General features: G+C 42.4%; 1 protein-coding gene and 1 long non-coding RNA gene across 6 annotated transcripts in view; one reads left to right on the top strand and one right to left on the bottom strand.

The window, feature by feature from the left end:
- Positions 1–11,852, top strand: LOC308470677. 2 transcript variants are annotated; one of them, XR_013982540.1, is made up of 5 exons: positions 1–135; positions 350–513; positions 5,038–5,345; positions 6,445–6,656; positions 11,765–11,852. It is a non-coding gene; the product is annotated as an uncharacterized lncRNA (long non-coding RNA). The 2 variants fall into 2 exon arrangements; XR_013982541.1 differs by lacking the exons at positions 6,445–6,656; positions 11,765–11,852 and having other exon boundaries at positions 6–135; positions 5,038–5,472.
- The window catches only part of PRPSAP1 (phosphoribosyl pyrophosphate synthetase associated protein 1), a 20,649-nt gene continuing 14,624 nt past the window's right edge, over positions 8,027–14,051 (bottom strand). For all 4 annotated transcript variants that reach the window (XM_080993975.1, XM_080993974.1, XM_080993976.1 and 1 more), the window contains 2 exons: positions 13,755–13,901; positions 8,027–11,953 (listed from right to left, as the gene is read on the bottom strand). In XM_080993975.1, coding sequence (XP_080850101.1) covers positions 11,795–11,953; positions 13,755–13,901 — 306 coding nt within the window. In that variant the 3' untranslated portion in view covers positions 8,027–11,794. The remainder of the gene's footprint in view (positions 11,954–13,754; positions 13,902–14,051) is intronic.

A 14,051-nucleotide genomic window follows, 5' to 3' on the forward strand; every position in this document is an offset into this window, starting at 1 on the left:
GTGGTTGCTACGCGACGGGGGTGACCGCCCTCCGCCGTTCCGGGACTCGCGGCGCCGCGGGAATTATGACTCCGCGCGCTCCCTCCCCCCTTGCTAAACAGAGAGGAATGGGCGGGAGCCGAAGGAATCGGGGAGGTTTGTTAGTCAGTTTAATATATTTCCAGTTTAATTAAGCTATTTCTTTCCCATGAGTTTCAGAGCAGCTGATTCAAAAAGTATAAAATAAAATTTAGACGCTACACACACAGACACACACACTGATTTTTTAAAAGGGGTGGGGGCTGTCCTCCTATATCTGTTGGTGGCATTCGTAAATCTGTTTATATTAAACATTTAAATTGCCCTGTAGGTTTTCCAGAAAAAAAGGAAAAAGTGCTGAAATACTGCGCAGAACCACTTAAGCGTGATTTAGCCCTAAGGTCATCTGGGCCAACCGTTTGCCAGAAGCAAGACTCCTGCAAAAGCTCTCCTTGCAACCAAAGGCCTTGGATGGTGGAAAGCAACCTGTCTCAGGTATGGCTTAGTTTGTACCAGCGCTGTTTTCAGTGTTCAAGATACTGGGACAGATGAACTGTGGACAGCAGAAAGTGGGGGAAATTGCTCAGTGGTGAGAAAAACAGGTTCTGTGTATCATAGAATCGTAGAGTTGGAAGGGATCTCAAGGTTCATCTCGCCAAACTCCATGCACTCTATTTAACGGTTAGTTTTGCATTGATTTGTGAAATCTAAATATTATTATTATTTATTAAATTTATATAGTCTATTTTTTATATATTTATAGATACAGATATAAAAACCTATGCACATTTCATGCAGATTTATGTCCAATGGGATTGTGGCCCAGGTCTTTTAAATATTTGTGATGCCCTCTACTCCAAAGCATGTTTCCTCCAACAATGGGCAACTACAAAGTTCCCATGCGACAGTGAGTACAGCCGACAGGGGGACTTTGTGGCCTTCTAAGTGCGGTTGGACTCCCATCAGTGCCAAGTGAGCACAGGAAGAGAGTTGCAGTCCAACATCATCTGGAGGATCACAGAGTCCTCATCCCTGCAGCCCTGATCTCTCTCTTGCTCTCTCCCAAATCTCAAAGCAAACATTCACCTACACAGTGACTTCCGACAAGCAGCAGCTGTCTGTCACATCTCAACTGAAATATCCCAATGCTTTGCCTCTCTCTCAATTGGAAGGTTCTTCTTAACATCTCACTTCCGCTGTTTAATTGCAATTTGAGCTCCTTTGCTCCTGTCTTCTCCACAGTAGCACAAAAGAGCAACTGGTCATTCCTTTCTCATAACTGGGATGGAGTGAAAAAAGGGGCAAAAGTGAAACAGATATAGGGCCGGGATGGGGAACTCCGGCTCTCATTAGTCCCAGGCAGCTTGGCTGAGGGCCAGAAATGATGAATTTCTATATTCTTAACAGTGTTAGCAATTTCCCTATCAATAGAGCCAAAATTTCTGTGGCAGACACTTGGTAGTAAACCACCACAGAACAGATTTGGAGGTATCTCTGAGTGAAATGCATAGGATCAGTCTACTCATGTCAGCTATTCTAGAACAATGTGAATTGACTTTGCAGGACCTAATCATGTTTTCATGGTATGCTGACTAGTGAACAAATACCTTCATACAGTAGTTTTTGACTACTATGGTTGTATTTGTAACTATGCAATTTTTTTCCATGTTGTAAGCCAACTTGAGCATGGTTTTAGCTATGGAAAGGCGGAATACAAATAAAATGATGTATGTATGTAATATCAGCTCAGAACAGCTCTCTGTGTGTACTGAAAGGTCAACTTCTCCATTTAGGTATGGAGTGCAGTCTATATTACCATGAGGACTAGCACCTTGAGTCTGGAAAAAAAATAGCAGATTCTTTGCAGAGTCTCTTATCTATGATTAGATGCCCTGATCATGTGATGAGAGCTGGTGGCTGTGCTCAGTTCCTCTCATCCAAGCCAATTGTATTTACAGATGAGAAAAATGCCCTTAAGGACCTACTGTAGAGCAGGGGTAGCCAACACATTAGTGACCACAGCTCCAGTTCTAGCTTTGGACCTGAAGGCTGGGGCTGATGGGCACCACTAAACATCTGAAGGGCACATTGGCTACCCCTGCTTTACAGTCTGCATAGCAAATGCACATTAAGGGCAGCAGTTCCCACAGGTCTTAAGCATATGAAATTAATGCTCAACATTTGATTCATAAGTGTAAGGAATCCTGGCTGAATTCTAATACAGATCACTATGGAATTACTGTTTTAAGGTTATGCATGGGGTTGTTTATTTTTATTGCTGTTTTAATTGTGTCTTTACAAATTGCAACCCATCCTAAGACCGGCTGTTGAAGGGCAACTAAGAAATATGTAGCAGCAACAGCAACAAGGACAGCTTCTCTAAAACCATGATCAAGAATATATCTTTGCAGTATTTTCTGCTTCTCCTAAGTGTTGGGCTAGATAGCGGTGCTCTACTTCTGGCCTTACTGCATTGCAGTAGAGGTGAAATGATATTCTATATATAGTTTGTAATATACCCAGGGACCACTTTTAAAGGTGCACTGCACAGATGGGTACTGTAATGCTCTCAGATCTGAGATGCAAACAGAACAAGAAACATATGGTTAAAGGAGTGTGTGTCCATGTTGGTTATGTGGGTGTGTGACAGAGAGAGGGAGGGAGGTGGTCTGGATAGTGCCCAAGTGCCCTTCTCTAAACAAAGTAGGAAATTTCAAGACCCACTTATTGTGCAATGAAATCAGGGGAGCCTTACATTAGGTATGGTAGGATGCTGAATATTTTTTTTTTGTATATGTGAGTGAAGCTAGACAAAAAAATCAGGATTCATTTTGGTCCATATGTGAACCCCAGTAGGTAAAACTGAATCCAGGACAAGAATCACAGACTCATGACTGTAAATGAAACAAATTAACTGGTTTGTTGATATGCAATGCTCAGAAGAAAAATAGCAGTAAATGTTTTAAGTCCAAATAACTGCACAAATACATAGTTCCTTGAACTATACAAGCTGTTCCATGTAATTGACAAGCCAATGCAACTACTTATACGACCATTTAAACAATAATTTATCATCAAACCCTCGTCTGCATCTCCCTGCCTAAACCTCCTCCAGTCCATCTAGTTTATGGGCCACAGCTCAGTGGTGTTTCACATGCAGAAGGTCCCAGGTTCAATCCCCAGTGTCTCTCGGTAGCGCTGGGAATGTCCCCTGCCTGAAACCCTGGAGAACCACTGCAGTATATAAGGCAGCATCTTACGTTTCCAAGCTGTTCTTGGCATTTTTGCATGGAATTCATAGCTATCGATCCATTCTAGTGCATCCCCAGTTTCCCATAGGCTGGGAATAGTGAAAGAATGAAGCAGAGAGGGGGGTGGGGAAACAATAGGCAGCCTAGCAAGAACAGCAGAAGAATCCTATATGTGTCTACTCTGATGTAAGTTCCACAGAGTTCAATATGATTTCTCTACCCTTCTGACATGCACTGGCTTCACCTGCAAGCAAATGTTGACATTCCACGAAGCGACTACCAAGCTGCATGCGTCTCTGGCCGTACCCTGACCCTTAAATATACAACCAATAATAAGACAGATGTGTGCAAGCCTCCTGCAGGTGGCAGCATATCACATGAAACAGGATGTAGGCAGCTACTGACAAAGCCTCGTATGAGTGTCTACTGAGAAAATATTCTGCTTACACACTGCACACTTTCTGTGTTGTGGATGTGATCCATATCTGTTTTCAAGTATGCCTGTATCACCTGGATCAGATAAGCACCAGAAAGCAGTGTATAGGTAACAACACACATCTCTTTTGCTTTTCTTTTGACCACAAGCAAGTCTAGTTAAAGAATCAGTGTCACTGCTGCTGCTTAAATTTGAATTTTGTCCAGAAACATCCTTCACATTTCCCTCTCATATTTTATTCTATTTTGTTAAGAATAATATTTATAACCCACCCTTCATCTCAATGCATCCCAGAGGTGCTATAACTCCTTGATAGGTTATGCCTCACCCTTGCGCCCTCCGCCTATGAGAGAAGTTGCCTTCACATTTCAGCTGTTCAATATCCACTCCCCAACTGTGGCAGTCTTGATGCCTTGCACAAAAGGGGCAATGCAAAAAAAGGCTACAAAGGTGGAAGGTACTGGCTTATCAGATGTCCTGTGATCAAAATACCAGGCTCAGGGAAGTGAGGCTATTGAGTGTTGAGTAAGCACAGCTAATTGGAACCAGTATGTTCAGAGGCATTGCCACTTGCCTTTGGTGACCAGATGCTGGTGACAAACAGGGAGGTCACCATTCCCAGCATGACTTGCTCTGCTCATAAGCTTCTAGAGGCACCAGGTTGGCTGCAAGTCAGAACGCTAGACTAGATGCACCTTGGCCTCATTCAGAAAAGCAATTCTTGCAGTTTTCATTTTAGTGCATAAATACTCACACTAGAGAGGGACATGGGTGGTGCTGTGGGTTAAACCACAGAGCCTAGGACTTGCCGATCAGAAGGTCGGCGGTTCGAATCCCTGTGACGGAGTGAGCTCCTGTTGTTCGATCCCAGCTTCTGCCCACCTAGCAGTTCAAAAGCACGTCAAAGTGCAAGTAGATAAATAGGTACCGCTCCAGCGGGAAGGTAAACAGCGTTTCCATGCGCTGCTCTTAGTCATGTTGGCCACATGACCCGGAAGCTGTATGCCGGCTCCCTCAGCCAGTAAAGCGAGATGAGCGCCACAACCCCAGAGTCAGTCACGACTGGATCTAATGGTCAGGGGTCCCCTTTACCTTTACCTTACTCACACTAGAAAGACTTAAGAGATATAGCTGTAGATTTAAAATCATGTGTTTATAAGCTTCCTCAAGTGCTTACTTGGACGCAGACAATTCTTGGCATATACGGTATTTGAAAGCACAACTGTCGACTTATTTACTGTTGTTAACAGCTCCAAAGCTGTGGGTTACAGTACAGCATCCTTTGTTTAATTCACCCTCTGCATCCTTTTTGTGTTCCTTCACTCTTCTCAGGAAAGCAGGTGGTCAGCTTCGCTTACTGGAGATCTCTGCTCGCTAATGATGTATATAACAAGTCAGAGGGCCGCAGCTGATGTGTGTGCACTGTTTATACATAATCTGCAATTGACTCCTCATAATTGCTGGCACAACTTAATTGCTGTTTCCAGTTTAGAGATAAGTACCAGCAGCTCTTGGGATATTTTGAAGACAACAGCTGGAAAGGGAATCTGTGACCATTTTCTCTGATCTCATTGTTATAACAAGCCTTCATTCATAACTCCAATCACAGTTTGCCCCATTGGTTGTATAAACAATTCCAGGTACGTAGGGGAAGAAATGTCACATTCTCTTTCAGTTGCTGGCACTCAAAAGGGCTATTAAGCCCTGGCATTGCTAAATCCAAATACCGAGTTATTAAACAAGGACCTTCAAATTACAAGAATTAAAGACTCTCTGGAATGATACTTTGATTTGCTTTTCGTTTTAACAGAATGATTCACCCACTGCATCCTTCACAAGGTCCTTAGCTAGGAGCATCAATTCTATCATAAGCATGGATCTGAAACTCTGCAACAGATTTTCTGCCTGTAAAATAGTGGATCATGTGGAATTCTCCATGTCTTGTTGAAGCTGTTACTGATGTACAAGCCTAGCTCAGTTATTTTGTATCACTACAAAACGCAGGAATCCCTTCTAAACCTTATACTGTATTTATATTCTATAAAACCTCAGGCAGATCTTCATTTCAGGAGCAAAATTTAAACCTCACGAGTCCTACTGATCATATGATATATTCAAACACCTCACTTCCCAGGAGAAATTTATGCAGGGAAATGTGTAAGATTACACCTAAAAGGTGTAATCTTGCATGTGATAATTCTTTTGAGGAAGGATACTCACTTAACCCCCTTTAAGCCTTCTGTTATGGTAAATTATTCCCAGGGCATGTTTAGCATTTGATTGGCACTGTTCATACACTGAAAAGGAACTTTGGTCCCTTAAGGCTCATCTGATTTCCTTTTGAGCTGTGCTTTCCAGACACGGGCACACACTTTAAAGTTCTGTGTCTGAGTGTTGTGGGGTTTTGTTTTGTTTTGTTTTTGGTCCCAGCGCATTTCTCAGGGAAACCCATGTTTTATTGCTGAATCTGAGCAAATCTGTAAAGAATCCAATTGCCATTTTTTCCAATTCAGCAGTAAAACACGGATTTCCCTGGGGAAAGTGCTTTGGCAAAAAAACAACACTTGAACACAGAGCTTTAAAGCCCTGACCTGTGTCTAGAAACACAGCACAAAAGGCAGTCTGGATGAGCCCTTTGTGTGGAAGAGCTTTCCATGCAAGTGGAAGGCTGTGTCCTGTGAGATACCCAAAGGCAAGGGCATGTACATAGATTTTTCTCTCTGTGCCACCTCCCTCTAGGGTTTGCTTGCAGTTTTGCTCATGACAAAGCAAAAATTATTAAAAATCAATCGTGGGCTCCCAAACAGAAAGGAAAACTGAAAAGAAAAACAAGGTGCAAAGCGCGCCATTGTCAAGAAGTGACAGTCACTGCAAGATTAATTTAAGGTGTTACAGTGGCTGCCTCCTTATGCCAACCCACAAAGCTCCATCATGGTAAGTTCCTTTCTCAGGTTAGTATGGAAGTCAATAAATAAGGTTTAAAATAACAAAGTTCCCATTCCAATGGTTGAAAAGGATCTTTGTTTGGGATTCCTAGCAGCAATCATAGCAGTTGAGAACAGGCTCTAGCAAGCAAGCTTGACAAAAAGTAGATGCTTAGATTTTTTCCCCCACTTCACCCTGATTTGGAAGACTAAAAACAACTGACTGCATGTGCATGACAGCAGGCTTTTCATACTACCCACTGCACCATCAGTATCTCTGAGAAATGCACAAAGGGTTCATAGATGTTAAACACTACAGGAATATTCTGAATAAATCACCTCTTCTTTGGATACATTATAAAATTTCTGCTCAAGAAGGCAATCTTCACAGCTTGCACAAAGGAATAATACACCTAGAATGTTCAAAACAGAGGTCAGAGATCCTACCATGGTGTACAGACTAAGGTGTTACTTTTTTGCATATAAGCCCTGATCAAACTGCCTTCTGGTTCAACAAGGAAGAGACCAGGATCTATTAGGCAGTGCATCAGATCAGGACCAGTTTCAGCCCTGTTTCTCAAAAGCACACCAAGGTTCTTTCTGAAGCATCTAGGGTTTTTTGTTTTGTTTTGCATGTCCACAGCAAGTGGCAAAATTCCACTCTTATTTTGACAGCTCTGATTAAGATAAGACTCTGCATGGTTGTAAACATAATCAAATTTGAAAAAGATAAAATGCAATGGAAGCATGCTTTTTCTGATCACGCAAGAAGGCTACTAGACATTTGCCCATTTCTCAGTTGTATGGTTTGCCTCCTCTGTGAAACTTGGATCATGTTGTGTGTGCTGTTTTGTGACCAGTTGCATGGTGTGGCATGACAGAACTTCTTTTGTCTTAGAATCTCAGAAAGCTGAGGTATAAATTATACTCCCTTCTCCCATAGCTTCAGCTTGAGGCGGGCAGTTTACTTGAGACGGAGGTTGCAACTGTCTGCACTAGTAAGTGGGTTTTTTGCATCACCCTGTCACCCTAATTAAAAAGGAGCATGAAAAAAAGCAAAACAGAGCAAAATGAGAATGAGGGGGATAAATGTTAAAATGTCAAAGCAGTTAAAAAACTTAAGTTATGCATCTGGAAAAAAATATTCTAAACATCTGAAAAAGAAGTGATTTCCCATTTAAAACCAAAAGCCAGCTCCCTCCAAAAGCTCTAACTTAAACTAGCAAAAATAACCTCTTCAAGTCTTCCCCAGGAGCTGGAGGTGATGGAACGGGAGAGGTTATGGGCTTTCTTTCTAAAACCTACAAGACTAAAGGGAAAATGCTGCAACAACTGGAATATGTAAGGAAAACCCTCTAGGATTAGTGTGGACAGAAACAAAATTCAAATGCCATGTGTAACACTTTTACATCACTTTAATTCTCATCCACCATCCCTCTTGTTGTAGTCCAGGGTCTTGACATATCGATTGTCTCTGCCAAATTGCTTAGAACATTAAGGACCAATATAGTGTTCAAACAAAGCAGTATGATAATGCACAGATGAACATTTTAACCCTCCAACATGAATATAGGTGGTTTTCATCGTTGTAAAACTGGCAACAGAAATCCATCATGAATATTTGAACCGCTTGAAAGCAAAGGAGACCTCACAATGTTTGGGACTTTACCCACAACTTTACACAATGCCGCTAATACTTTAACTGTTCACATTAGAAGTTTCTCAGACAATTTTGAATCCGAGTTCATAAAAATCACAGCAATGGATGAGAGTAACTTTGCTCTAATGCTCAGGATTCATAGTAAACCTATCCCAAGGTATTGCTTATGTTTAAAGCCATTTGGGAGGGCTTTTAAAAGACAGCATCTCAACAAGATGTGCATACCTAGGTAGCCGTGATGAGACAGAAAGGTAGTTAAGTTGTGTTGTGTGCACTTTTGCATACATAAATGGAGGAAACTTTACTTGCTGAACAGTTAAAAGCCTGTCCTGGACTTGCAGTTTTCTTGTCTGTAATTTAATATGGAATGATATACATTTTAAAATGTGCTTGAGTTGGAGGGAAAATATGTTGGGGAAAGGTGAAGAACAACCCCCCCCCCCCCAAAGATAAGTGAAGAAGACACTCTGCATGGTACTTTTGAAAGCCTCGCCTGTGTTTTTGATAACTCAGGCTATTAAGGGAGAGTTTCAACATTACAAGTTGTTTCCATTTTTATCAGTCTAGAAGATACTGTATGCTTGGGCTCTGTTCTTACCACCTCTAGTGTGAATTAGAATTGCCATTTCACCCATAAGGCACTTAAACCGTGCCTAGGTGTGCCAGAATATCTGCTTGCATGGCTGATGAAATGTTGCTGTTTTAGCATCCTGTTGCCATGGCTATTGGGACCATTTATTGTTTGGCGTCAGAATGTGGCTGTTGATAATTAGTTAACAAATGGGTTGTTTAGTCCACAGCAGGTTTTTGTTTTCTCATCTTTCAGTACAAGTATTTGAATGCACTCTCAAGATCCTATAATCCAGGTGTAGCCAATGGAATGCACTCAATAAGTTGCTGGACACCAACCTCCACCCGTTGCAGCTATTCCAGCAACACCTGAAGGGTATGTTGGCTGCCCCTGTGTATTCTCTATTGTAATGCAGTAAACAAAAAAATACTCGTTGGTAGTAAAGCTTCTGACAGCAATTGGCTGAGCAGCTATGACACCATGGAGTGTTAATTAGTCTTCTAACTGCTGAGTTAATGAAAGCTGACTTATTGAAAGCAAGCCCGATGCTCAGGCCAGGCAAGAGCTTGAGACGTGAAATTTCTGGAACAGAACATAGTATACAGTATCTGTCTTCAGTTTGACTGGGAAAAGGTCCTATGCAAGAGGCTGAGATAAGAAGAGCTGTTGTGAGCCAAGGACCTAAGTGGTTTGGCTGCTACAAAGCGTGCTAAAAGGATGATTCATACATCCTCTTTCTAAGCTTCTGGTGCCTCATGTCCACAGTGGCAGTGACTATTTGGAATTCTCACACCTCCACTGCTTTAGTCATTACACTGTAGAAGGAGCCTGTGTTGTAATGGTCAGAGCCACCCTCAGTAGGAAGCTGGGGGGCAGTGAGCCAAGACGAAGGTTTACTACAGGTTCAATCGTAGACTGAAGCAAAGAGCTGGTGGAGTTGATAAAGTGGGACTCGAGGAAACCCCTCACATGGTGATTTGAGTTGTTAAAATAACAAGGTGGCCAGGAGAGGGGGTTTTGGAAGCTGACAAAAACTATGGCCAGAGGTGTAGAGTTTCTTAGACCTTCAATCCCTTTAAGTCCACTCTCAGGAATAAGTATTTCATCAGGTGCAGTTTTTCTCCTGTTACACCATCACACGTGATAAGGAAAAAGCTACCTTGATCTAAATCTTCCTTCCGCTGGACTGTTAAAAATAAATAGGGTCTGGTCCTAGAAAATGTAAGGGAACAACTGGGCCCAAAGTGGGGAAGCAGGGCTAAATGGATTGGACCAGGCAGAGCCACTGCAGAGCCAAGGACTGGGTCATGTTCCAGGGGCTCCCTCAAAGGGAACTGCCAGATCAGTATGGTGGGCAGCATCAGGCTTGCTTCCCTTTTCTCCATCTCTATGATAGCTAGTAACACTGAGTGGGCTTTTGAGTAGCAGCCACCAGGCAGCCAAGCAGTGACTGTGGCTGGTACCTAGTCATCTCTCACCCCAATTGCCCAGTCAGAGTGGAACGACAGCCTTAGGCCTCCAGTAGTTGGCAAATGCAACATTCTTGCTTTTAATCAAACAGTTATCAGAGTAAATACAATTAACACTAGCTGCTTTTGTGAACTGTCTTGAAGGGAGTGTTTTGTTATTTAGCAGACCTTAAAGAGGTTGGTAATTTGTCATATAAGTATGCTATTCATTCTTACTAATGACCAAGCGTTCTATCGCTTAGATCAGGAATGGGGAACTTAGGGCCCTCCAGGTGTTACTGGACTACAGCTTCATCAACCCCAGCCAGCATGACTCAATGACCAGGGAGGCTGGGACTCATTGGACCTCAACAACCGAAAGGTACAAAGAAAAGGTTATGCTAGACAGTTGCAGGAATCTTACAGGTCAAACACTAGCACCCTGGGAGAACACAGCACAAGGGGTAGGCAGTTTCACTGTTAGCTGGAGGCTGCCATATAATGGGACTGTCTCAAAAAGATTTGAATTTTGCATACCTTCTCAGTAAAATGTTTTAAGAAACACTGCACTGGGCAGCAGGCAGAATCACCCTATATGTTAATAGATAGCACTATAGAATTCTCTCTTAGGGACGCAACAGATAAAAAACTGTTCTAGATTTACCATTGTGCATCAAGAGTACAGCTGTGTAAAACACACAGGAAGGTATTACATGGATGTTTCTATACTTTCTGGCCGATGTGCTTTAATTTTTGGCCATGAAGGAACACAGAATACCACCAGAAGCAAATCCCATTAGACCGTACTTAATCTTACAAATTTACTCACAAACTGTAGCAAGAGTCTTAAAATGTTATATACTCTTGTTACATGGCCAGCTAGGCAGAACTGGAACCTAGGGCTCTATAGAGGAGGAGAGGTAGCACATTCTAGTTTCTACCATGACTTTGGAACCCCTTAGCATCATGCTATGTTATTGCTGATCAAATTACCTAGACTGCAGTAAAATGTACCTATGTGTAGATGGTTTCACAAGAGGAAGCTCTGCTGCACCCATATTAAGAATGGCTCCAAAGGCAGTAAGAGGGCATTGCACATTCCAGCAGTGCAAGAAGAATCACACCTCCTTCCATAGAGCTTGAAGACATGCATGACTAGAGAATTTATGAAGTCAAATCTCTGTAAGCAATTGAATACACAAGATTTGCTGAACAAGAACAAAAGGCCACCACTAGTATCGGTTTTTAAAACAGACTGCAATGCCTATTTGCACCCTGATCTAGCTGGCTCCGAGAACTGTTGGCCAGTGAAATTGAAATACCTGGACCTCACGGCATCAGTCTCTTGACACCCAGGCCCATAATAATGCTTCCCCCACCCAAATAGCATCAACTTTATGGCACTGCCAATTCATGCATATTTCCTTGCACATTTCTTTTCTCCCTTCTATTTAAGGAATGAGGATGTGGGAATGATAAAGAGAATCTAATCATCCATGGTAATGTTGCGGAAGAGGTAAGCCATGGATTCCCCATTGTGGATTCGGCGGATGGCTTCAGAGAGGATCAAACTGATATCCACAGTCTTTATCTTGGGACACTGCAGTTTCTGCACTTCATGAGGAACTGTATTGGTGACCACCACCTAGCAGTGCACAGGGAAGTAAAAAGATTAAATTTAGAAATGTGGCTGAAACATAATTCACAGGATCTAACTTTTGAAAAATAAAATCAAACCAGAAGTTCCTTGATGGGTCACCAAACACACACAGTGTGCATTTGCATTTAAATTCCTTAATGGAAATAGAGGTTGCAGCCAAAGTTTTGAGATTGTGTAAGGTATTTGCATTTGATGCCCCGCAATAGTTGGAGGTGTCATTAATATAATTATTGCAAGAACCACAAAGAAAACTATAAAGCTGCAAGAGAACAGGTCAGCTGGTAGTAAGGAGCACAGGAGAGGCAGCTGAAAGCAACACCTGGCGCCTCTGCTCCTCAGAAACAGCTGCTGCTGCCTGAACTGCTTGAGATAAACAGATGGGCCAGAGAAAGGAGGGTTGTGAGTGAGCAAGCAAGCTGAAACACTAGTTCTAGTATGAAGTGTCAAGTAATAAGCTCAGCAGCACCCACTCACTGAAAAAGCAACAATTCACCTGGACCAAAGGTGGCTGGGGCATTCAATGCTTGTCTGCCTAAATTTAAAACCTAGGATTTAAGACAAATCTAGCAGTACAGCTGCAGTTTTATTTAAATAGTGCTAAAATCCTAGAAAGACACTTAGACCTACAATTTCCCATAATATCTGGTCATGGGGAAAGCATATTGAATGGTGTTCAACTAAGTTTTACTCAGAGTAGACCCCCTGAAATGAGTGGCTAAGTTAGGTCCATTCATTTCAGTAGGTGTAATCTGAGTACAACTCAGTGTTTTGCATAGATGGGCACTGTGTTAATGGCTCTCGACTGTAAACCTCTAGGCCAGAAGACAAAATGCACCACAAGCATTGCCACTGTAGCAATCTGCTGCATTTTCCTGCTTGGAAAAATGCAGCCACATCGATGCAGCTTCAAGTTTCCACAAGCAGTAAGACAAGGAGGAAGGAGGCACTACAGCACAGCATTCCTCTTGGTGAGAAAAATGTTATGGTCTGAAGCAGGGGTCAGCAGCCTTTTTCAGCCGTGGGCCAGTCCACTGTCCCTTAGACCATGTGGTGGGCCAGACTATATTTTTTTTTGGGGGGGGGGGAGAAATATGAATGAATTCCTATGCACCATAAATAACCCAGAGATGCATTTTAAATAAAAGCACACATTCTACTCATGTAAAAACATGCCAATTCCTGGACCGTCCACGGGCTGGATTGAGGCGGCGATTGGGCCGCACCTGGCCCACGGGCCTTAGGTTGCCTACCCCTGGTCTGAAGTATGAGATTACTGAGACAGGCAGCCACCACAGCACAGCTCTGTGTTTCGGTAGTCAGAAAACATTTAAGTGCTGAGCTATAGTAGTGGAAGAATGGGAATCCCTGTTTGTAAGGTTCTTGTTTAAACCAGCCATTCTTTTTCTTGGAGTAATGAACCAGTAGCATTTGGTTTCAATCTCAGCAAAACTCTTTAACTCCAGTTAGTTTACCATCTACTGAAAAATATATGCTGCAGCAGGGCAGGGGGCTAGTCCTCAAGATGTTGTACTACAATTCCTGTCATTCCTGAAAATGGATCATTCTGCATGGGGCTGATGGGAATCCTAGTCCAGCAACAGCTAGATTCATGCAGAAGCCAACTGATGCTGTGTGTTTATATATTCAGAATGTGCAACAGTCTTGTACTCCATATACAAATCTGTCAACTTATTGATCAATCTAAATCCATCATTTGCTATTTAAAACAACACTAATACACAAATAAGAGGGAATCTTGCCCATAGAGCAATATACCAAGACTTGCCTCATCAATTGATGACTCTTCAATTAGACGTGGAGCATCAGCAGACAAAAGCCCATGAGTTGCCATGATGAAGATCTTATAAGCACCACGCTCTTTCAGGATTTCTGCAGCTGCCACAAAGCTTTCCACATCATCAATGATGTCATCCTGAGAAGCAAAACACATCCCAGTTAAATCTGGAAGTTATTAGCAAGCACAAACTGCTCCACTGTCCCACAAGCAGTATGTAACCACTTTGGCAAATCTGGAATAATCTGAAGATGCTTCAGTGTCTAACCTAAAGTTACATATGAACTT

Source organism: Podarcis pityusensis (genome assembly GCF_964106645.2).
Source record: "Podarcis pityusensis genome assembly, chromosome: 2".
Lineage (NCBI taxonomy): Eukaryota > Metazoa > Chordata > Lepidosauria > Squamata > Lacertidae > Podarcis > Podarcis pityusensis.